The 24493-nt window shown below is 39.7% G+C and overlaps 1 protein-coding gene across 4 annotated transcripts in view; it reads right to left on the bottom strand.

The window, feature by feature from the left end:
• Positions 1–24493, bottom strand: part of LOC111249117 (uncharacterized) — an 82278-nt gene that overhangs the window by 17661 nt on the left and 40124 nt on the right. For 3 of the 4 annotated variants that reach the window (XM_086986499.1, XM_086986500.1, XM_086986501.1), the window contains 8 exons: positions 21827–22079; positions 16436–16660; positions 14533–14786; positions 6815–7134; positions 4252–4428; positions 3842–3951; positions 2053–2309; positions 1119–1394 (listed from right to left, as the gene is read on the bottom strand). In XM_086986499.1, the coding sequence (XP_086842625.1) occupies positions 1119–1394; positions 2053–2309; positions 3842–3951; positions 4252–4428; positions 6815–7134; positions 14533–14786; positions 16436–16660; positions 21827–22079 (1872 nt within the window). Of the gene's footprint in view, positions 1–1118; positions 1395–2052; positions 2310–3841; positions 3952–4251; positions 4429–6814; positions 7135–14532; positions 14787–16435; positions 16661–21826; positions 22080–23382; positions 24284–24493 lie in introns of those variants that run through there. The other variant, XM_086986502.1, reaches the window with a different exon arrangement.

Here is a 24493-nt window from a genome sequence, read left to right as displayed (position 1 = left end):
TATATTTGATAGCTAAGATTTAGCAGTAGTAGATGCGACAAATCGCTGGAAGGTGTTCATTAAAAGTTAAAATAGAATGCCTGTAAAATAAGTGGAATTCCCTATGCTTTTCAATCTAAAGACATAAATGCTACTTATTAAAAAATTATATTTACGACCAAGATGCGTTATCAGAAGTTCTCGATCCAGAAGTTTCAAGACAAGACATAACTGGACGCTTTTTATAGTGGTCGATTATTTACGAAAAGAGTTGATGAAGTTAATGCGGAAGCTGAGGAAGATCGATAGGTTAATAGCTATGACATTGCCGAGGAACGAGGCATCAATCAGCAAACCATCTTGGACTACTGAAGAGTGTAAATTACTCGATCCTTGGGTGCCATACGATTTGACACAAAATAATCTACTTGATCATATTTTTATCTACGAAATTCTGGAGTGATATAAGAAAATTAGGCCGTTTCTAAAGTGGTTGATCAGTAGTAATGAAAAGTGGATCACATATAGTGGAAATATGGAAAGAAAATTGGCTCTTCGGCCCGTGGCGTGAAGCCCGAACTGATGCTGACGAGTCGTGCATTATAAATTGCTGCTATGCAGCAAAACTATTAATTTGGATCTGTCCTGTGAAAGATTAACAAAGAATTAAAACGGACCACTGAAAAAAAAAAAATATATATATATATATATATATATATATATATATATATATATATATAAGATAATATAAGACAATGTAAATGTTCAGCTACCCGCCAAAAATTAAAGAGTTTTGACGGGAAAACTCCGATACATATGCCGTGTTGTTCGATCTTGCACTATCAAACTCTTATTACCTGAACTCTCTTAACGGTGTTTATTTATTTCAATGTGAATAAACGGAGAGAATTACTTGCTACAGAAACAACAAAAGTTCCAAGTGATGAAAAGATGATATTACCAAAGAAGAGAGAAGAATGGAAGAAGGTCATCGATTCAAATGACGCATATATAGCTTAGTACTATTGCATTAAAATATAGGAAACGTTCGGTATCATTTTGACTTAAAAACCGTAATTATTTTTTTAATCTATTTTTTTTACCAACGTATGTATATAGGTCAAAAGAAAAACTCTCACCTGTGTGATGTATCCTTGTTTGCTGAGCGGACATGGGGTGGAAGTCACCTGTTGCGTTGCTACAGTTGGCGCAGTATCCAGGCGCCGCGAAGGCAAGTTGGCCCCCGCAGGTATTCGCCAAATTCGCGATTGATCCTCCAATTGAACCTCCCAAGCCACCCATTCCACCCATAGAAGGCCCTAAACCCGGGGGCAGGTGCAACTCATCCAGCTCTCGGATTAGCCGAGCCAGTTCCGTCTCACGACAAGATAGTATTGTCATGAATGGGAATTGGCCTGTAACAGGCAAAAATGAGGCCAAAATAATTGTATATATATATATATATATATATATATATATATATATACTACATCATTCATATTCATGTTTTTTCTAAACGGTTTAATTTCTACCGCAATTGCAAGCCCACTGCATGGCTTGCCCAAAATACCGCTATATTAGAACACTCATACCCACTGAATTTTATCCATTCGCGAGCGTATATCTAGCTAAGGTTTAAGGATTAATTCTGTTATACCATTCAAGTTGGTAGCTATGCCGAAAATACATAAAATATTTTGTCCTCATACAAATGCATGCATACGCCTCTACGTAAATTCCTTAGTTAAATGCCCTGTCTACAGTAATTGATCGTTTAAGTTTCAATTGCAAAATTCCATCGATAAAGCAGAAGTTTGTTGTTTTTTTTTTACTTTCAAATAGTATGTTGTACGATATATTGCGTAGCTGAGGTAAATAATTATATTAGGTCGGTCTGCTTGCTAAACATTGTCCCGACATCTCACGTTGGGATTGATGATGATGTAATACAGACAATAGTCAGGGTAATAGTGGGGTTCTTTGATGGACAGTAGTACGGTGTACGAAGGTTTGTTGTTGTAAAAGTTATAGAAGCAGTAGAGAATTCATAGTTATTATATAACTGCAACTTACTGTTTCTCTCAACGTTCATTAAAAGGAGGTTTTTGGGTGAATGCTGTCCACGGCCGGTTTGCTGCCCGCCTTGCACCTGGGACAAGGGGTGATGCGGGGGAATATGGGAACCTTTGTGTGAATCCCGATGGCTGACTGTCGTTGCCGTGTTGTAGTTGTGCTTGAACCACCCAAAGGTGTGCTTATGTCGGGCTAGCTGTACCGAAATCCAATCTCGCGGCAGGGGCAACAGCTCTGTTGCCGGCGATGGAAGATCCCTGTACACGGTAAAAATGAACGCAGAACTGTAAAATCTCGTCGTCTGACAGACTAACCATAAAGCAGATACTGTGTGTAAACGCTCTATTCACACAGTATGTATATCCCAGGGGTCTATGGTCATTATAAACAAATATGCCTATTGCAGGATCGATACCGCATATCAATTGTGCCGTGTGACACAGCCATTTACTCGCAACATACAGTACCCCGACCTGAATACAATATTAAGCGCAGGAAAAAATGGATTTCTACCTTGATACGCCAAGACATCAATATATTACTCGTTATACACATTTGAAAAGGTACAGAAGAAGCTGACCGCCCTGTTGCTGATTGATGAAAAACGCTGGAACTGATGTAGATCAAACTACATCCGACGTGACACTATATCTTCATCTCCACTACTTCTGGACTGGCATAAAGTCTTTTAAATATTCTACATGACGCGGCGGAAATTGGCAGTTTTAGCTACAAAAAGTGAAGACACCGATAAACACAACGGCTTGCACTGTCATTGTCAAAGCAGGGAGGCCGCGTTATGGGTTGTACTACCATCCAACGGTAACTTGACAAAGGCGTTGCCGATTTATCGAAAACAATTTCTGATCTATCCGAAAATGACGACAAAGCTGTTCATAACGTACATGGATCGTGTGCCAGCTGAGACCTTACGGAACTTACGACCCAGTTTCACTTCGATAACTTTCAGCCTTAATGCCTCCATCGATACAGCTGCCGCTGCTGTTCGCACGAAGTAACAGGCCAGATGTCAAAATCATTAGCACGACTCGATTTTTTAAGTGTATATGATTGGTTTTCATCACCGAACTGTGTCCTGAATCACTATTACTATTATCGTTATTATTTTCTACGGCTTGCAAAACATTAATAAGATAAGATAAGATAAATGTACGAAAGGGCACTTCCCCTATGAGGGACAGAAAGTTTTGTGACCGTAACGATATTAATAAGAGATGCAACAGGTGACGCAGTAGCAGCAGCTGCTTCTCACTGGGCCACTATCGCGTAGGGCGTTACAGCCTGGACCGACATGTCAAGCAAGCAATTTAGAGGAGTGCATATTGAGCGTAGAAGTGAAAAGAACCGTAAACAACCAGCCACAAGTTAAAAATATATGTATTTGCTGAGAAGCGAAAGTACGGTGTCATTGAAAATGTATAATATGATGTTTCTGAGATACTCTCATAATCACTTATATCGTACTTTGTTGTACCTCATTGTCCATTGAATGATGGGTTTAAACTAAGATGTGGATGATTTGATCATGCTAAAACGACCCTTGTTCTCTTCTATTTCAATTCGCATCGCAAGATCGCCCAGGAAATCCTCACATTCAGGTAGCCCAATTACTTGGACTATGAAGAAATATTGTTGAAAGTTTGCCGTTGGCAACGGATTTCAACCTAACCCTTCACTGTTACCTCTGAGGTTTAGACTGAAGGAAACTAATTCAGGATAGAGCAGTTATTCACGCTGAAGGACCTTGTTTTTGCTTTTAATAACTTACCTCGCACAGAATCCGGCACTTTCGCACATATCCATAACAACACACGTGTCTCTTTCGGTCACGTGAATAGAGCTAATTGCCAATCCGCACAAACTTGTATATTGTCCCACCTGAAGTGATAACGTTAGCGAAGTAATATTAAAGCGTATAACTTAAATTCTTTGTTACGCTATGCGTTTAATTTTGTCCTACTTACCTTCTACGAAAGCTTGTTTGACTCTATTTGGTCTTATCTATAAGCGGTAACTGAGAGGCTTTTAACATTTTAATGTTCGAGAGGAGGTTCCCATTGATCGTCCAAATATAATCCTTGTTTCATACAGTCCGGTAGTATCTAATAGTCTACCTATACTTTTCCGGCCAAAACCTACTCTTTTTAACGCAATAGATCTGAGTGAGGACTCAGTTACCTTGAGCGGCTGCACAACTCCGGGTAAAATTCGATGTAGCATACTCGCGGAGACGGTCAGCACATCGACAGGGTTTGCCGGTGGAGGCGGCGAGAGGCCCTCGAATGCTAAGTTAGCGTGATTCTCCGCTCCTCGTTGGCCCTTCGCGTCGCCCCAAGCGCCCATATATTGGCCATCCTAGACCAATTACGCAATAGAAATGAACAAAAACGACAACGAAAAGCTGCATTTTAAAAGCTGGTCATTGTCCGCCCTAATCGTCCCACACCTCGTGCGGATAGTGGCAGTTCAACAAGGTAGCGTATTCATACATGTCGATTCGGCAATAAATATTACTGTCTACCAAACGTTCGAGAGATAGAATAGTTGTACCAAAAAGGCGAACAATTGTGGATAGTTCTTAGGCAGCGAAATCCTAATTTTGACCATAGACTTCACACCAAAAGGTTGCGTGGGAAATTAGAGGTCACCCATATTTCCAGCTTTCATTACAACTTTGACAATTTCTCTAATACGACTGAGACCAGATTGCTCGTCTATGGAAATGAGGAATTTAGCGGGATTCAGAAAAGAGTCTTAATAATCTCTCGCAGCAAATAAAGGCAGTCTAAACCTAATTACTTTACCTTAGCACATCCTTCTACGAAGTTTATAGACGTAGCTCTTTTACCCTCGCTTTATATCGTCCAACGCATACCAGGTAGTTACCATAAAAAGCTAATAATTATACGTTCTCTATAAAATTATGCGATAAACTACTTTTGCTGTAAACAGCGATCGACTGCATAAAATGACGGCCTTTCGACAGTTACAAAAACACGCCAACTTATTATACTTCCTTTTCTAAACTTTTTTTTTTTTTACAGGTCGCCCAAATACTGTCGCCCAAATGCGTCGACCTGTCTCGGAGACGTCTGGCTAAATGTATCAGAAGCCGTTGAAGAAATATGTGGCCCTCAGGTCTCCAAGGGTCGACGTATTACGAAACACGATATACTCGTGGTAACTCTACGTTCGTCGATGAACAACGCTTAAGGGCTATAATGTGTAAATGGTACTACAGCCGGTCATTCCACATGCGGGGATATTGTACGATTGCATATCCCAACTGCAGATACTTAATATTAGTAATATCCATTACCGCATCAGAAACGGGTAGAGGTTGTCGCGTCACTTATTCCCTTATAAGTCTGCTATTGAAAATTAGCATGTAATTAATGTATGTAATGGGCAATTGATGCTGTTGCCTACATATATCAGATTGGAACTGTTTTTTTCGCCTGACAGCGTAGTGTCTTACCCGAATTATAGTAACGTTCATATTCCGGCACCTTCTTCTGTTTATTCATTCGTCTTCGGCAGAAATTTTGTGACATGATGTTTGTTGTCCTCCAAACCCAGCCATAAACGATATTCATAGCTTTTCATCGTCAAATGTTTTACTATAAATTGCACTTTCCACTGATTGGAAAAAGTAATCATTTATTGAATTGAGGTCTGGAGAGAATATGATGGGTGCAGAAGACCTTTTGCTCGAGTTCCTGCAGCGCAGCTTTCATAATCTTTGTACCCTGCACGGCCCCACGTTGTCGTAAGGAAGAATGACCTTACCTTGTGCGTTGGGTCTGTATACGATCTAGTTGAATCGTTTCGCCGACTCGATGCAACTAGATCGTATACAGACTGTCTTGTTCTTCTCAAACACTTCCCAGTGTACATGACCTCCCAATCTCAGCAAATTATAGTCTTTTTGAGAAATACTGGGTTTGGGGTATCTACCCATTCTCTTCTTTACATCGACTACTTGCCGCCACCGAGGTCAATTCCGTATAGAAACGTGTGTAATTGTGGTTAATGCTTTGCCTGGTGCCGGACGAGAAATTGAAAGACTCTGAGAAACCGTGTTCCTTTGTGATGTTCACTTAACTCATGAGATACCCAATCTTATATCTCTTAGTGAATCTATCCATTTATGGGCGGTCTTCCTTCAAAAGCGTTTTCAATCAGCTTTCATCGACCTTAAATGACCGACAAGGGCGAAATGTATCCTCCAGTTCCATTTTTGAACAGCGTAAAAGAACTTTAAGAAACAACTCCTTTTATTTGAAGAGTCCTTACTGCAGACGGCACAAATACTTTGTATTGCTTTGGCAGCTATTTGTCTATGGAAAAATTCAAAATAGGGTGCGCGTCAAAAATGCGTTTCTTTTTATTCGGAACTTTCATATGTGGAACCTAAACTCGACCTGAAATTCACTTAACTGCACAATGAAATTACAACAGACTTACGTAGGGAAAAGTGCACTTCCAAGTAACATATAGAAGTAAACAACGAGTGAAGTAAGCAAGAAAGAAAGGCAATAGTAAGAACGAAGCGAAAGTACTTCTGTCCCAAACAAATATTTCCTATAACCGAACTGTCTATATATGTACGTTTTCCAGTATTGAACAGATACGGAATAATCAACGATAAAAAGTTTAGGCTAACTGTATTAAACTACGTAGTTCGGTATGCGATAACTTCAATCTAGTAAGTATCTATTTAATACTCGCTATTTTATACCTTCAGGTGGTAGGCATTGGTCCTGTTAGTTGGTGCCAGCGGCTCTCGTGTCATATCTTGAGGTCGTCGCCCGCCACCGGTAGGAGAGGGGCCATGTTGGCTAGGCTGAGCCACACCTTGCATATGGCCCTGTCCGTGCATATCCCACTCGTGGCCCCACTTGCCGCTAGCAGGCGAATTGACCCCTGGGGGTCGAAGGCCTCCTTTCGTCGGGTGGTCAAATCGGGCTCCTCCTCGAGAACCACCCGAAAGGACGCTTACTTCCCCCCCTTCCCATTCAGGCGCACTGCCACCGGCCATTGCTGCACTTCGATGGTATTCTGCGACAAGAAAGAACCGAAAACGGCAAACGATTTTGTCAAATAAGGGTCAATTTCATAAATCAAGCAAAGAAACAAATTCCTGTTAAGCTCAAGTCCTGCTTAGATGCTTTGTTTCTATAGAGATCAACACCGAGTTACTCGAGTCTCTAATATTTGCCCACCAACGCGTCTACGTACAAAAAATGTGGTAATAGAATAGGATCGTGTAGTTGTCTCGCTAAAAAAAAGCAGTACGAGGGCCTCTACTACACTGCTACCGAAAAACAGTGCTTGAGTGCAGTAACTCTTAAAGTAGAACGTTTTCCTCGCGGACACGAATCACTTATCATGCATATTTATAGACGCGCTTTCAGTAAGGACATTTTGGAAAATCTAGATGCGTCAGCGTGTACTTTATATTGTGCAAAAACCCAAACGTACGTGGCATTTCACCTCCCTTGTTCTTTAAATACTGCGACAACGTATCATTGCAAGGAATGGACCCTGTCATTTGCCACCTGAGCGTCACAGTTGTCATTGCCCAACAATGGAAGCGAACCCCCATTTAATTATAGGCGTTTAATGTTTACTAAGGATTCTAAACAGAACATCACTTAGCAGCGGCAGGCAAATGAATCGATGAAGATACACAATCACAGAATATTGTACAGTATGGATTTTTCATGCCATCAGTAACACTGTGTCACGTCTATGTGCTAACTAGCAATTGCAGTTGATCAAAATATCACGCAGATATTCGCTACTGCAGTTTAATACGGGCGCGTGGTAGAAGACTGCAGCATCAACCGGCGCCGAACGAGACCGACTCGCACTCCATAGTCCCATTATGATATAAATCACTTTACAATTGGCCTATCAGAAGGAGACCCGTCAGAAAGGCCTGTGGTGGTTCTTCAGGAAGCAATCACTTGTTCGTTTCACCGGGCAAACTGTCCCCGTCATTTACCTTAAATGCTATAGCAATTAATATCTGCCTGGTGATTGTAGACGGGCAGTCAGTTCACTTCCTTGCTATCTGTGTGACTCGCAGGGGTCATGACACAATGTACTCGCTTTTAAGGTCTTCATTTAAGATGTATTCTAGGAAAAAAATATGTGTTCGAAAACCTTACTATGCCTTGAGATGGTACAACGCTTGTTTTTTTCTGTGAACGGTTCTCAAACAAACGTATGAGGACGTACATATAGTAAATAGACCCTGCTACGCCTAGCGCCTTTCGTGCCGTTTAGTAAACAGATTTGATTCACCGATATCATACCTGGCGTAGCCTAAGCCATAAGGTATAATGATTATCCCATTGCAATTATCCTGTGCCACCTAATTCAGCATCCTTCTGTAATTATTTTATCAACCCTTCGTAACGCGTTTGCCAACCCTAAACTTGTCTCTCTCATTGTTTTTTGGTAGATTTCTAGGACGTTCGTGAATAAGATCAACTGATCAAATCTTCTAATATATATGTTAGGCATAATGATAGGGTCGGTTGATCCTCTTCCTGGGACGGCACAAAGGCTAAAAAATGTTTTTTTTTTTAATTAGGTACCTTATTAATTTAAATGAAATTAAGATTAGCTTCGTTTCCCGGACATCATCAAAGCTATAATATTTTTATTTTCCTTTTCCCTTTATAATAAATAATGACATGTTCTACTAACTGAAGATATGTATATATTATGCGCTTATAATACGTTTCGCTTGCTAAACTATTTCTATTTTTTTTTCTTAATAATTAATAATTTTTTTAAAAATAAACATTTACTTTCTTTCTTAATATTTTGACTTTTTTTGCCCGAAAATGAATTGGGAAATTATTTTTACGAAAAGGGATTTTCGAAATTAATAATAATAATTTACGAAAATAACCACTTAAAACGCATTTTCACCCTGTTGTTAATAGGATTTTCGTAATTTTAACTAAAAAAAAGTGTCCATTTTAAGTATAAATATGTGCACTATATTGAGCATGTCGCAATTTATCGATTGTCGTCAAAATAAATCTTCCTCATATCCAACACAAAATTCAGCTTCCATGTTCCAAACGGCATTTCGGCATTCGAGAGCAAAGATTGAGACCTCGTTGAATCGATTACCATTCAACTCATTAGAAGAGGAATTATTCACTATTTAGAATGGCGCGGGGGTAAGTTAAAAGTTTCATCGTGACCTTAGCAGGAAAGCCTTTGTCACGCGAAAATATCAAGCCCTACTATGGGGAGATACGTTGCGTTTCTACTTAGCATGTCGGGATATATCGATAAGTGTAGAGTCGATACCAACAAAATAATACATTGTGTAAAAAAAATATATGCTTTTCGTATTTTCTTTAGAATACTTTTTCAAGCATATATTCATATCTGTCGTCACAAGTGACGCTTACAGATTCACTCAAAATACTCTCCAAATTAGCCTGAAACCTCTTAATGATACATTTACGCACCGAGATACCCATTTTAAGTATAGGTATCAGCTCGTCGAGGTTTATTGATTGGTGTCAACAAAAAAAACTTATATAGAACAACAAGTTTTACGAACTTACGTCAAGTTTTCGCTTTTAGAAAGCATTTTCTATCTCAAGATTAACATGTGGGTATAAAGACATCGATTATTAGTAGAAAACATTCCTTAACAAAGACTCAGAAAAATCTAGCCCCTTCAGCCGTTACAACTTTCTCAAAGACGTTTATATAAAAAAAAAGAAAAAAAAACGGTTTACGAAATGGAAAAGCAAACTGCATAAGGGACAGTATTCCTATCCTATGCAGAGCTTCATGCCGGGTGGTACTTTAACGATCCGCCAAAAATTCAACTTGACAAATTCATAAGGCGGACGTCGGTCAAATAGTTTTGATTGTATTATATCTTGTAATCAATTTTATAAACCGGAGCCAAAGATCTGCTTTTAGCTAATATCGAGCCATTAGTTCGATATCACTGCATTTTATCACTGGGCTCTAATCTTTGTGTAAACGTCTTTGTGTAATGTAGGTCATAACGCTTATACGATACGTCCAGCTTAAAGGAACTATCATCTTATACGCGAAGTGCAAATGCTGCCGATAACGTAAATGTAGGGAACAGTGAAGTTATATGGAATAAAAATTAGACGGGCCACGCCGTTTTTCTAGTAAAAAAGAAAAAAAAACGCTCACATTAAAGGTTAATAGTATAAAAAAGTTTCGAAATTTTGGAAATGTACGGGTACGGAAATTCAATCCAGTTTGCGTTATCAATGTTTTTCTGTTGCTAAATGTCAAAGGGCGGGGATTAGTACTTTTCAGTGTTTTTTCGCGTTCTATAAAATGTTTGTTGAACGGTAAAAAAAATGGCAAAAATATACCCAGTCAATTTTTGTACCACAGTTTCACCTGCCCCAAAGCCACATCTTCGAAGGGTGAGCTGCGCTTTATAAAAGCTACTAAGTTATAAGTGTTACATGACAGGATCATTCCTGGCGCATAAAACAAACCTTCATCGAATTCTACGGATAAATTAAACACATAGTTAGTAGCATTCAAGCAGTAATGAATCCAAGTATATTGCCACCTTTGTCAGGCACTCATATAGTAACCGTAATAATGTACGCTTCGAAATATCGGACAATGTTTGTTAGTCCTATTTTTACGACGCAGCTGTTTTTCAACTATTGGTACGGTGTCTTATATGCAATATTATGCTGATGTATTTACAACATGTGCCACGTAATCTGTGGACACTTTCGCTTTGGCAGCAAGTGATAAAAAAGGTGCACGGAAGATTTTATGGGAAAACGTCTGTTTATCTTTTTGGGTACGTGCCTCGGTTCGAAATCCGTGCTCGCTTTTTCGAATAGAAAGCTTAGAAAGGCGGAAAAACGGCGCGATTTCTCTGAATCATCTTTTCTTTGTGCAGCCAAATCAGCTGGTGGCATAAAGTCTAAATCAGGTTTAAATTTGCTCTATAAACAAAAGACATCAGCATGCAGGTCACACCAGACCATTATATACACGGATTTATTGCTAGCAAATAGTGGCAGATTGGAAGCGTTAGGTATATTCCATTATAACAGAGTTGAAGCCTATGCCATTTTCAGGCCAAAGAACGTAAGGATTATTTTAAAGAGAAGGATCTGTCGATTGCTTTGTTAAATCAATGCCGTTAGTGCTCTTTCGACCGTTCCTTTAATAAGTTCATAGATGAAACTGCTTAACAGAGTTCAAATGACGCCAACCAGATAGATCTTACTCACGAATTTCCATGTAGCCTGCGCGCAATTCTTTTGAGCCTCCGTCCGTGCCTAGACTTCATCGTTTCTACTTTTTGTGCATAAATTTTGAAACTAGCGTTCTCTTCAAGTGCTGACAATGTGACCTATGACGTTAAAGGCGAACCCTGCTGCTCGTATATAGCACGAAATAGTATGCACGTATGCTGATCTTGGTGGCAGAATAACGGCTTAATCTATGGTAGTGCTTAGATGCTTCAGTTCTAGCGAGTTTGGACACGATAAGCTTTCGGGTTTCACAGTTAAATATGGCACGAATATACGTTGGACGGAAATCGACTTTTTGGAGGCAATTCAATGTCAGAAATGAACTTGACACGCCCAGACTCCGATTTTCTCAATGGGAAGGGTTTTTATAGATTCGCCGAACAACGTAAGCTAATGGACCAAAAGGTTCACTAGCAATTTGTAGGTGTAACATGCCCTGGCAATCCCTTTTTAAGAGGTAGGTTTTGTGAAAGCCGTTTAGGATAACATTGTCGTCGTACTGCTGCGGTTCCTTCATCAGCCTATTGCATTCTCTGAGCAGCGAAGTTTTCCACTAGCTTCACCCTTCACAGAAAATTTTGTTCGGACCATGCAACAAATACCTCTAGTGTGTCTCTTGCAATGGTGCCACGTGTTCCGAAAGATGTCATAGGCCAAACGGAAATGATTACAGGAATGCTGGCCCTCTATCAGGCACGGTAAGGACACTTTTCTATTTTTACGTAACCATAACTTCCTCCATTTAGTCCAATAACCTGTTTCCTGTAGCAATAACAATGTCTGTGTGTACGTTGTTTTCGATTGGAGTACATGCCCCCGTTGTTGATGCCCATTTTCTTGTTCACCTCGCTGTAATTGTATTTGCTGGTATTATTCACTATATAATACTTGATGGTGTCTTTTTTGAAGCAACGTAATTCTTCCTTCATTAAAAAGTTCATAACGGTTATACTTCGTGGCCCCCTGTGCAGGCTATTTTCATGATCCTGAACACTGGGCGGCATTTGAAATGTAGCCTGTTTTTACGTCGCTGATTCGAATCTCTGTACGTACCGGGGTAAGGCTTTGTTGTATTGACTATAGCGGTTTAGTTCTGTTAGGATCATGGTGTGTCGTAGTCGATAAGTATTCTATCTAAGCATGTTCATTGCAGAGTTTTGCTACCGAATTTCTCTTTCGCCAGTCGCAATCCTCTAGCTTGATCCTTCTCTAATTTCTATAGAAACTACGTTTAAATATCGGTAAACGTACAGTCATCTAATTCTCTCTTAAATCTGTTCTAAAATGTCCAATTTAGTGGGCTATTACTTTGTTCGTCGGATATATGTATCGTAGATACTGCAATCTTGGAACTGAATTGCCAGCCAGTATTTAAGGCTTAACTTTTTTAATGGCATTATGTCCGCTCTACGTTGTGGCTCTACTAGTGGCGCTATTGTATGTTTCGGATTGTTCAATTTAATTTTTCTGATTCAGATATTTTGAGCTTTCAGCGATTTCAGAGTTCTTGGGGGACACGCTACATCCCAGAACATACTGCTTTTTACGCGATCGTATGCTCCAATCGGGGTAGTTTTTTATATAGTCTGATTCTTAAGTACTTTATTTTAGGAATATCATGATTGTGGGGTACTCGCATGTGTTTGTCGCCTGCTTTCGATATATTCGGTAAATTGTTTTCGGAATGTCTTTATTTGGTAATTGAAAAGCATGTACTGAGATGTTTTGCCGCTTGGGACCAACCTGTTCGTGCGGGGCCATCATTGAACATCAAAGAGAGAGCCCTGTTACCTCCATGCCTGCCTATGTTTAAAATATATACACGATGCATCTATTGTAGCCACTTTTTATACAGCTCTCGCTTGTGTATTGACCCGTAAACAAAACGTTTATGAATGCTTTTGGTGCTAAAATATCCCCTAGGGGACGCTTTAATTGATAAGATAGATTTTAAAGTTGTCGTGTCTATAGTAAAAACTACGTTTTGATACGATTTGACGGTTTGCAGCGTTGCTCCTCGAATCCTCGTTCTTTCAAGTTCGCGTAAAAGTCGCGCCTCCTGAGCATTGTATCGAAGTTCCGTCAAAAAAATACTACTACTGGAATCTTACTCGTCTCTTATGTTTCTTAAATTTACTATTGTAGACAGAGTATTGCTATGCTCTATATGCTCCGACCTTTCCCAAAAACCGAACTGTTGAACCAAGAAAATTCTATATGTTTTTAAATAATGTATTAAATGTTATGCGATCACATACTTCATAACTTGATAAATATTGCTTATAAGTAAAATGGGTCTGCAATTCATATACTTATTTGCGCATTATCTCAATTGTTCACGTGTGAATACACAGACTTCTAGTAGTATTATTGTCTCTAGTTTCGCGGTAGTCGCTTCGATTGTGCGCGGGAAATTTTAATTTTATCTCGAGCCGCGAATATTTAAAAAAATTAACTGGTACGTTTTCGCTTCAATGTACGGTTGTCGTTTCCATGATGCATAGTTCAATTAATTCAATTGTTTGATATTTTAATTCAGTAAGTAAGTTGAAATAATTCATCTATAGTTATGTATTTCCTATTTCAAACATTTCGTGATATTTTACTTGTTAATGTTATTAGAACCCTAAATTAACATTGAATTATATGATGATCTATATAGTAAATTTATATAATAACAATAAAACATAAAATGGAATACAATATTTTAGCATTAAAGTATATAATAATAATAACAAATCTTATAAAACGTCCTAATCACTTAGCCAGTTATGAGTACCTTTCTCGAGCAGATGACATGACTGCCTCACTACGAGTTGCCATATTCTTGTAGGTCGCCAACGCTTCTTCAAATAGTTCGTCTCGTTTAGGTGATTTTTTTCCGTAAATTTTTTTTTGCAGTTTTTATTCTTACTGGTGGGGTCGATAGATTACCACCGCAATTGTTTGGTGGTTTGCTACAGTTTCATTGTTCTCTGCAGATTTTTCAGTAGCAAATAAGCTTCACGCTGTGCTTTTGCATCTTACAGCGTATGTCAATATAGTGATTTCAAGGCTACCAATAATGGACGGGTCCCCCATTGTAAGCTGCCTCTTTTTTGCTTAAAATTGCTTATTCACCATAGCAACTACTACTTGTACTCACCATAAGTCTCCGCAAGCGCCCTGTGGTCAGTTCCTCTGTGGTCTCCTGTTGTAGCTGTGGGGTTATGGCCCGATGGTTCCGCTAAGGGTATCGAGTAGTACGAATTTGAACGCAAACGCGGTGGAGGCGCTTTTGACCCTGAGCCCCCATCATCTTCTGCTCCACTCCCTGATCCACCGGCACCGCTAGCCCCTCGGCCTCCCAGACGTCCTCCACCTGCACTGCTACTACCGCCACCACTTCCACCATAAGCACTGTAACAATAACAACAACGCAAACAAGAATGACATCAAAGAGGTAACATGTTATAAGTAATAGATTAGATGATGCGTTATACGTCATGTGAAGAAAAATACATAGCCAGTCATATGTATAGAATAGCGAACAATCTTACGGCGAGAACGCCAGCTAAAATTTTTTATTTTTGTAAACAACTGTCGAGCGTTAAACACAGGTAAGCCAAATCTGTTCTGAGTCAGAGAGTGGATTAGTTTTACTCCTTATACATTTAAAATTAATATTTAAAGAATAGAAAACCCGAATAAAATTTACTTAGCGGCCACGCTACACCCGATCAGCCACAGCGTTTTATTCCGTATCGCCAGAAAGTTGCTGATGTTGAAAGAAAGGGTCTATAGAGCCATGTCCACTCATCCTATACATTCAAGAGACCGACATGAGTCGAATTTTCATAGTGCGTGCTGTCATCCAATTTATAAACGGCTTGCCTGGGGGCCTTACTGACCGCAGTCGGGCGAATGGAGCCAGGTATAGTCTCCTAGGGGTAATACATTACTTTCGAGGTTAAAAAATTACTTTCAAAGAGCACAGCCGCGACAGAACAAATATTACAATTTGCTTCGGTACCTTTTTGGCCTAGGAAAACCCGAAGGAAGGTCATCGATGTGCGCCAAATGGTATGGAACTTTCCCATAAACAAAACGTGTAGTATTAAAAAATGGAACGCTTGACCCCGACTATAGAATTGATATGATCCCTACAGTATCTATTGCTTGGGATCTTGAAATACAAACGTCCGCAACGGTGGCACTTGATCAACACACACGTTAGCCAATCATATTAAATACGGTATCTGTTTTTACAATTTTTAGATATTTCGCAATAAAAAATAGGAATGCATATTATTCGTAGACATTTTATAGCATTTCCCGGGGTGAGAGCATGAAACGCAAGTTTATGCAACACGGTACGGGGCTGATCTTCCAGGCCATTTTTCTAAATTCAGAAACAATACTCTTCGTAAAAAATGAACGACTGTCATTAAGGCCGTTGCTCAAAGCGAACGTATAAACAATGGCTATCCATGGAAGCGGTGTAAGTGGTTGTTCTTGACTATTGTATACAATATATATTGGACAAATCGTTTTCATATGCCACGCCGATACATCTTTTGTGTAACTAAATATATTATTCAGCTGTAAACATTAGATGTCGAAAATGCTTTTTTTTTTTCTTTTATTTTCTTGGATTCTGTTCTCTAGATATAAAGTTCTGTTCATCAAAGCATTACCATTGGCTTGAATTTTTCACACAAACAGTGTACTATTCAGAAGTAAACAACCGGTGCAGAGTAAATGTTGAAAGAGAACAGACATTACTTCTTTGTCAATCAGAAACGTACTTAAAAAAGTATAGTATATATATGGATTAGAAAAATATAGACATGGCTGCAATATATCAAGGGCCTATTCACTAATACTGCTCCTCGTAAAGAACTTACTATTATTATATGTCTTTACATACTATATTGCAGTAGCTGTAATACATTACTAATAGAAGTCTTCAGTAGACGGTAATAATTCCCTACTGCTTTTTTTTCATACCTTCTACCAGCCTAACAATGATTACTCTGTTATAGGTAGACAAAAAAAAACTTGCTGACCTGGGGAAGGCGGGCTGGGCATTTAGTGGCGCCGGTCCGCCTAGGCTGGTCTCTTCGATGAGCTGCGAGTCAAGGGCGTGATGGGAAGACTGTCCAGGAAATTGAGGATGTGCGCCAAGCGGGGAGAGGCGGGGATACGATGACTGGCAAAACAGATCAAAATCATCCCACTCGCCGCCTGCATGTGGACTCGATGAGCCCCCAGAAAGAATTGTTGACACTGGCCTGAAATAGAACGAACGCATAACTAAGAATTACTCTCACTTGGCGTTTATATTACTCCTATGCAGTCGTAAATGTGCTACATTTATAATGAGCATTCCTAAAAACAGCTCACATATTTATTACCCACGGGAAACAAACAAACGTTGAACGTCTTGTGGTGAATGATCTGGTTAATTCGATCAGATTAGGCAATCTACACAGAGAGGAAGATAGAAATGGATAGAAACTAATAATATTTTTGGCAAACATTGTAACAATCGTAGGTATTTATTGTCACTTAATTACTTATACGTATCATGTTTAGCCTGAAAGAGCGTCCTGCTATCCAAAATCTAGTAACTTATAAGTTATTTAACTTATAGTAAAATAGCGGCGATCCCAAAACCAAGCTAACGCACTTACCCGATGATATACTTTCACAGCGCTACCAAGAGAGGTGCGGTGGTACTTCTTGAATTATAGCGATGGGATTGACAAACAGAGTAGTAATAATAACATAGTGATACATAAACGAATATTAATGAGAAATAATCCCAAGTTATCTAAACCAAAAATAGAATTACTGATGCATATTTCAATTAGAAACATGACTGATCTTGACTTGAGATTGATCTATTCTATGCCGGGTATTTTTAGGTTTCAATATTTGAAAAATAGTTAAGAACCTTTAGACATTTCTTATAAAAACGAATCATTAGTAGTATTAAGCTGACGAAAATATTTTGTGCTTTCGGCTCTATTCTTACCTGAATTTGGGTAATTTTTTTCGAGTTGTGTTGGATAATAATTCTAGAGGAAAATTATAGATATGATTTTTGTAAGTTCGTCACGTACTGGAGTAATGGTTTTATGGCTCTGTTTATACGATAGTGTAGTCCTCTATGACCTTAATTATCTCAACTGAAACTAGAATCTCACTTGTTGTATACATCGGACATTTTTCAAGACAAAGTCAAGCGATCGCTTTTTTTTTGTTAAGCTGATGTAATATCGATTAGTCATGTTCGTTTAAATAATCATTTCCAATAAAGACTCCTGCAGAACGAGTTTAGCTTGTTTTTTTTACTAGTTAGTTTACTAGCTAGTTACTTTTTCTGGACTGGACGCTGACAAATTAGATTCATGCTATATGAGTGTTCACTGAAATTTCTTTTGAACTATTACTAAATCTAATAACTGACCTCTTTTTACATTCTATGTTCGTCTAAATTTTCCTTCATACACGCAATGCTTGTATATGCAATACTTGTAATGAACGTCGATACCGGAATAGCATTTATTTGCTCTACTCAGAAGACTCGAATTGGAATGATACTATGTACTCCGTAATCCTAGTGTAATCGCAGCGCTGGTTACAGTCATGACCCGTTTAAAATTTTTTCAGAACTTTAGCTTCTCCGACGGCAAGAGATCCTAGCAGGTCCTTGTGGAAATCGACCGTTTGATCGATGTGTCCTTTTGGCCTCACAGGGCTTAGACAAGATCCTGGGCGCAACACACTACGTCAACTTGTATGAAGAAGCATTCTTCTTACAGGTGGTTTTGAACATGGCTAAGCAAGCGCAGATCATTCCGCGGATATATGTTATAATCTCAGCTACCTACACTCACTGCGACGAGGTGGACTAGTCGCGTTCGAAGGTCGTATGCGTCTCATGCGGTTTTTCTAACGTAAAGATAATTTCCCAAGGGAACAACAACGACCGGACGTTACGGTGGCTCCGGGGTGTTCAATAAAACATATTGTACTACATTGTGTTCCATTAATGTACACATTAGTAATAATGATGCAGTACAATACGAATACGGCAGATTATACTTTTCCTTTGTAAAATAGATGATTAAGGTTTACATATCCTACGGCGTTGACACGTCAACTTTGATACCGAACGCAGCTGCTTCTTTTGGATCGCTAATGCGCCTCCATTTGAACGCGTTGCTAGGACGATTTCGAAAGACCAAAATGCCCGGAAGAGTAAAAATATCAGGAATTATCAATACGTAGGAAAAACAAAAAAATATTAAAACCTGCCTGTACAGTTGCCACACCGGTTTATTGGCCTGTCGGAGAAAACCCAATAGGATCCGCGTTAGACATGTTCATCCTTATTAATGACACGCGTGAATTGTGAAAATTGTAAAGGATATTTGGAAAAAATAATAGTCAACGAATGGAACAGACATGCGCATATATATATATATATATATATATATATAGGATGATACATTCAAACTGAAGGAAAGTTTCACGAGAATGCGTTCATCCACTAGTCCTCGTAAGGAAAGCCGTTCTTTTTGAAATAAAAGAACAAACTCCTTATGGAAAAAAGTGAGCTGTTTTTGGAATTTAAGCAGAAATCTGCCATTATTCAGGCTTTGCACATTGAACGAACCCTTGCCACGATTGAAAACCCTATTTTTGCCCGAAATCAACGGCCATTGTCATGTATATACGGGACTTGTCTATAATCCTTTTATAAGGCAAACAGAAAGATATTCAATAGGGTTTGCATTTAGAGGGCCCAAAAATTCATAATACAAAAGCAAAAAAAATATTTTCTATACAACTGAGCTACAGGACAATATAAACTAACGATTGGGTTTTCTCTATAAACTCATTCAAGTTTTTTGAGCCTTGTGGCTCGTTTTAAAGCTCTGAATTTTTAGGACCTTTAGCCAGCTGTCAGCGCAAATTTTAAATTTCTTATATGCGGCGTATTTGAACGATACCTACCAACATTGATTGACAGACGACTACAAATAAAAAGTTACTTGCTGATTAAAGAAGGTTATTTTAAAAATTACTAATGTTTGGTTTAGGTCCTGGATCGAAGCTGCAGTCACGGCGGATGATAACTGTATTGAGTAAACATGACCATCGGGAGTGACGCTTCTAGCCCATGCAAAAAATTTCCTTGAATAACAATTTTGTTGTTATCGCTTAGGTATGGTCTCAGAAAAAAAAAAACGTAGAAAAAATTGTCAATTTGGACGCATTACTACTTTGTATATATTTTTTATGATGAAAAATATAAATACTATATAGCTGCTAGTCCGGACGGGATCAGGCGTAATAGCCTCAGCCGCTAACCGATATATAGTTAATTTCCAACCTACGACCTAATCTTTTACAATTCTCGACCATCGTTGTGAATCATGCTAGGTCTGCGCAGCGTTCATGTGTCAGCGCTTTTAGCAGCTCTATTTGTTAGTGCGGCGGCTCCGAGTAAACTACTTTCCTAGAAGCTATATACCATCACTCTAACTTTTCAGCAGTCCTGGGACCCTGAAACCTTTGTCTATAGTCATGAAGCGTCCCCAGTGATCAATAGGATCAATGGGAATAACCTGAGAGTCTTTAATACATCGCTTATACATTCGTCGTCGTTGTCAGAGTTAGCACCGTCTTGCCTCCTTCATTTCCTCATATTACACACAGATCACTCTGCCTTCCCGTTAGACTTCTCTAATGGACCTTGACACTATTAACAGTAGTCTAATGAGGCGCTGTGTCCAACCACCAGAGGTAACCAAACTGACCAAAAACCCTTCAGCTATTTGAAAATTTCTTTCTATTGCATTATGAGGATGTAAAGAATATTGCCCAGTATAATATACAGGTAAACGTATGTAAAAGCTAACGAGTGAGAGTTCAATCAAGTGAGCTCACAATATCTCATTTAGACATCGTCAACTGATATGCGTGTCCTAACCTTGTGTAGAGTACATCAATGACAAACAAAATTATTTCTAGATGTTTTTATGTACGAGGTCGACGAACTCGCACTGTTCTATTGCACACCTCGATGAGCCGAAAAAATCTGAAGACACCACTGTCCACATTTCACGACTTCAGTTCGAACGGTCAAGCTCCCCAAAATGTGTCACGGAACTGCACGACGTGCTCAGTTAAAAACTTCGTAACATAGGCGTTGGTAGATGCCATTGACAACCTCGTCGTTCGGCCCCTACTTTATGCGATCTGTCGACGAACCCGGACGCGAAATGCACATGCCCAAATATGACCGAACCAATGAATTTTTACAGCCGAAATCCTACCTCTTGGATTCAATAATATTGTAACTAAATAAGCAAAATCCGTTACCTTTTTTTTCCTGAAAATCATGTTTGTTAGGAAGAAGCGGACACGATCATTCTGCTAGCCGTAGGTCGCCGCAAGGTCTGAGGACACACGTTAGTTCACGAACAACGGCGTGGGTTCTTTTCGATTAGGATGTTGCGTCTTACGCATCGTATGGGCCGGCGTTAATATAGAACCGTTTTATGATCAGTTAATTACGCGAGCTCGGTCGCGTAGCCCAGGCTTGCGTAACTGATGCGCATACTAGGTCTTCACAGAAATTAATTGGCTTACTTTCGCCGTGAAACTTCACTAAGGAGCTAAGGCGATGCCCGACTTAAAAGAAACAAAGGCTTATAAATGGCTCATCCGTAAATGCAACCTGAAAATCAAGGAAGTAGGCCCAAACTCTTACAGAGTCAAAGCAACGAATAATACCGCGAAAGGAAGGAGCCGAAAACCCAATAGACGGGTTCTGATTTAACATGCGCCTCAGAGATTTCATCACGTTGTCTGCCTCTGCCTGATCCGGTTACGATAACCTAAAAGAAGATTGCCACTATCAACAATGCAAATAATTCTGCAGTTGTCAATATCACTTCCAGCGCTACCCTGCTGTTCCTTATTGTTGTGCGCTGAAGTGCTTGTAAACGGCCCAATACACTCATGCTTTGATGTAATTTTTTATGCATGTGACAGTTCCTATCAGATGTATTTGTAGATTTGTGTGTACAAATACATCTGATAGTTCTGACGTCTACAGAACTATGTGTAGAATGTTGTACCCGCAGTGTAACTCAGTTGCTATTATATGGCCTTTGATTAACTTCGAGCGAATTTCAATTTGCACAAGTTGGTTAACGGGTAAGTTTATTACATCACGTTGCTAAGTGAAAGACGGTCTATCTTTGTTGAGGTGGCAAAAATAAACGCGCAGGTACGATAGATCGAAATACTCCGTTGTTGCAGGACATCCCATAGTCACGTGTGCAAAGCGCGACGGTCGTGCTGGGGGGGGGGGGGCACACACAGTTTTCAACGGCTGACATTTTATTCACATATAGCTCACATGTAGTAACACTAACCTGTGTGGTTGTGAGCCAGCTTGCTGTTGATGTCCGGAGAGATGTAAGGTGATGTGGGAAGCGTGATGATGGCCATGCGCTCCAGCCGCGCTCATCATGCTACTGAATTGGCCATGGGGGCCATGGGCCAGAAGAGAGGCGTGGTCTGCTGATAACCGGCTTCCGGTTGCCAAGCTCAGCCCCTGGGGCTTGTGGCCCCCCAGGCCTAGCGCGGAGGCGCCCGAACGTCGGGCCGCCCCGCCAGGAGGACTCGCTGAAACAAGACAAACATCCGCAGAAGAAAAATCAAAAAACCACAGACAGAAAGAAGACAACAGTGAATTCTATTACCTACTATCGAAATTCTATTCTGTAAACCAAGCGTCAGTACACACGAATAATCCAAGAGCTAATCAGCTTCAGTAACGGTCTTTTCAGTTTGCTCTGTCATATCTAATCAAACTGTATTCTAAAAATCATTTTTACTCTAGCGAGATACAGTCGAAAGCGCTTGTTATATCGTCAGTAGGGCAAACGCGGACTGTCGAGAGCTATATCATACATAGGTGTCACCATTAACCGGGTGATACAATTAAAGCGTTGCGAAATAATGTACAAAATCGATCAAAGTTTGATTCTCCATAATTCCTCGTTGCGTAAATATGTACCTACCCAAAACTAAGAAAAATATAAGTTAACACAGTGTTTTCAAATGAGGTAATAGCCCATAATGAATCGTTGTGGCTGTTGTCGGGTAATGAAGTTTGAGGCACTCGCTTCGCGTTTGAAGCTCATGTTCACCAGGCACGAAGAAGCTTTTTGTAATTTTATTTAAACTCCACTAAATTACTTCTGTATAATGTTTTATGATATATAATTGTTGTCATGTGAAACTGTCAAGCATGTACGTTTTATTAATATCTTCTATTTACCGGAAGAGCTTGCTTGTCAGCAACAAATAGCTCTAAGGGGCACGCAGTGAACTTTTGAGGTCTCCTCGCTCCCCGATAGCATTATTTAGGGCGGTTAGGTGGCACAACAGAGCAAAGCAATGTTCTCCTACTATCTTCCATTGTGATCCGCACAATAATCGTTCATTTTAGGGCCATTTAGCGACGATCGTTCAAGACCGTCGGTTTTTGTAGGGAAATAAATCACAGTGGAGTCACAGGGCTCAGGTAGAAAAGGCCCTTCCTGTTCTCAAATAGCTGCGGTATTATTTAGGTTAGTGCCATAGGCTTCGTCTTCTATATGGGCATCGAACAATGACAACGATAAAACCGAGTTGCGGAGCAGTCGGACGCATCGTTCTCTCATCCCTCAACCATAGACATTTGCCTCTAGCCCTAAATAGTATTTTCTATCTTTTTTTTTTTCATTTTAATTGCAAATTTGGGTTAAAGTTCTACAAAAAATAAATAGAAATTAGCCTGAATTAGTGGAGTTGGTGAATCTGCTTTTGCCCTTGCTTTCGGCAGCACTGTAGCAAAATACGAGTGTTTTTTTTTTTTTCTATAAATCACATGTCCTCCGGCAATAATAACTCAGTGTTTCCATTTATGGTGAGTTCGCCATACCGTTACCGGACGCAAGTGATAATGAGCTAACGCCGATTCACATAGTCGAGTGTTCCTTCCGGATAAGCGGTACAGCTGTACGCAGCTTATTTTCGCTAGAAGCGATTGATTGCAATCCAAATATTTTTTGTTATCGTAAGTTGACACGACGCAGCAGATTTTCGAAATCAGTTTCGAAATCTAAGACGTCTGCTATTACGGAACGAGCATCGCCGCCAACATGCTGCACAAAATTTTGATGAAATTTAAACAAGTTTGACTGTATTGATTTTCTCGTCAATCGCCTACTCATCTTCTTTTTGCTGCCATATTGTACGGCGAAAACTTGAAAACTACGCAGTGACTACGGGTGGCGCCAGGCACGCGCAGAATCAGCATGCGAACGGCAGATGGAAACATAATAGGAGCTTGTACGAGAACATAATTAAAAAAACAGCTGACAAGTCATTCCATTATCCTCGGCCTAAAATAGAGGGAAAAATGTTTCATGTCTAGCTAGAGATTTCAGTGGAGACGGGGAAGGCGCATCGCGCAAAACAGCTAGCAACAACAGTATTCATTCGGTGACACTACCGCCTTTCTGGCTACACGTCAGTCCTTTACGGTTCTGCATGCGTGCAGTATGTTACCACGTGTACGTGAATGTGTAGCCTATATTTCAGTGATAAGTTCTTTTAAATGACGGAAACGTTGAAGCAGTTTACAGATAGCTGCCTCACAGCTGTAATCATGTGATTGCGGCTTCCTACCTACAAATCGGTCAAAGGCCGATATGTACTGGTTGATGCGCTGGCGACCCGAGAGACTAAGGCTCGTATTCAATACTCAGATTTTACCTCAAGGCTTGCGTACCTTATGCTAGGGACACGAACTGTCATAGAGCACTTTCCATTGCGAGTAGGCCTTGCAAAAACCGAATCGTTGCATCAAACCGAACTTCGTACTGTTTATTTTTACAGATAATTCTCGTGACAAAGGAACAATATGACCTTTATTGTTAAAATAATATACAATATTATGATATTGTTATGCGGAAGATTTACGTTGACCCGAATCTGAAATGGCACGTTGCAAGTAACTATTCCCCAACTAATGCTGAACTTAAACAGAA

Source organism: Varroa destructor, unplaced genomic scaffold (assembly GCF_002443255.2).
Source record: "Varroa destructor unplaced genomic scaffold, Vdes_3.0 BEIS01000004.1, whole genome shotgun sequence".
In the NCBI taxonomy this organism is placed as follows: domain Eukaryota; kingdom Metazoa; phylum Arthropoda; class Arachnida; order Mesostigmata; family Varroidae; genus Varroa; species Varroa destructor.
The sequence above is the reverse complement of the archived record's forward strand: the minus strand, read 5'-3'. Positions and strand labels throughout refer to the sequence as shown.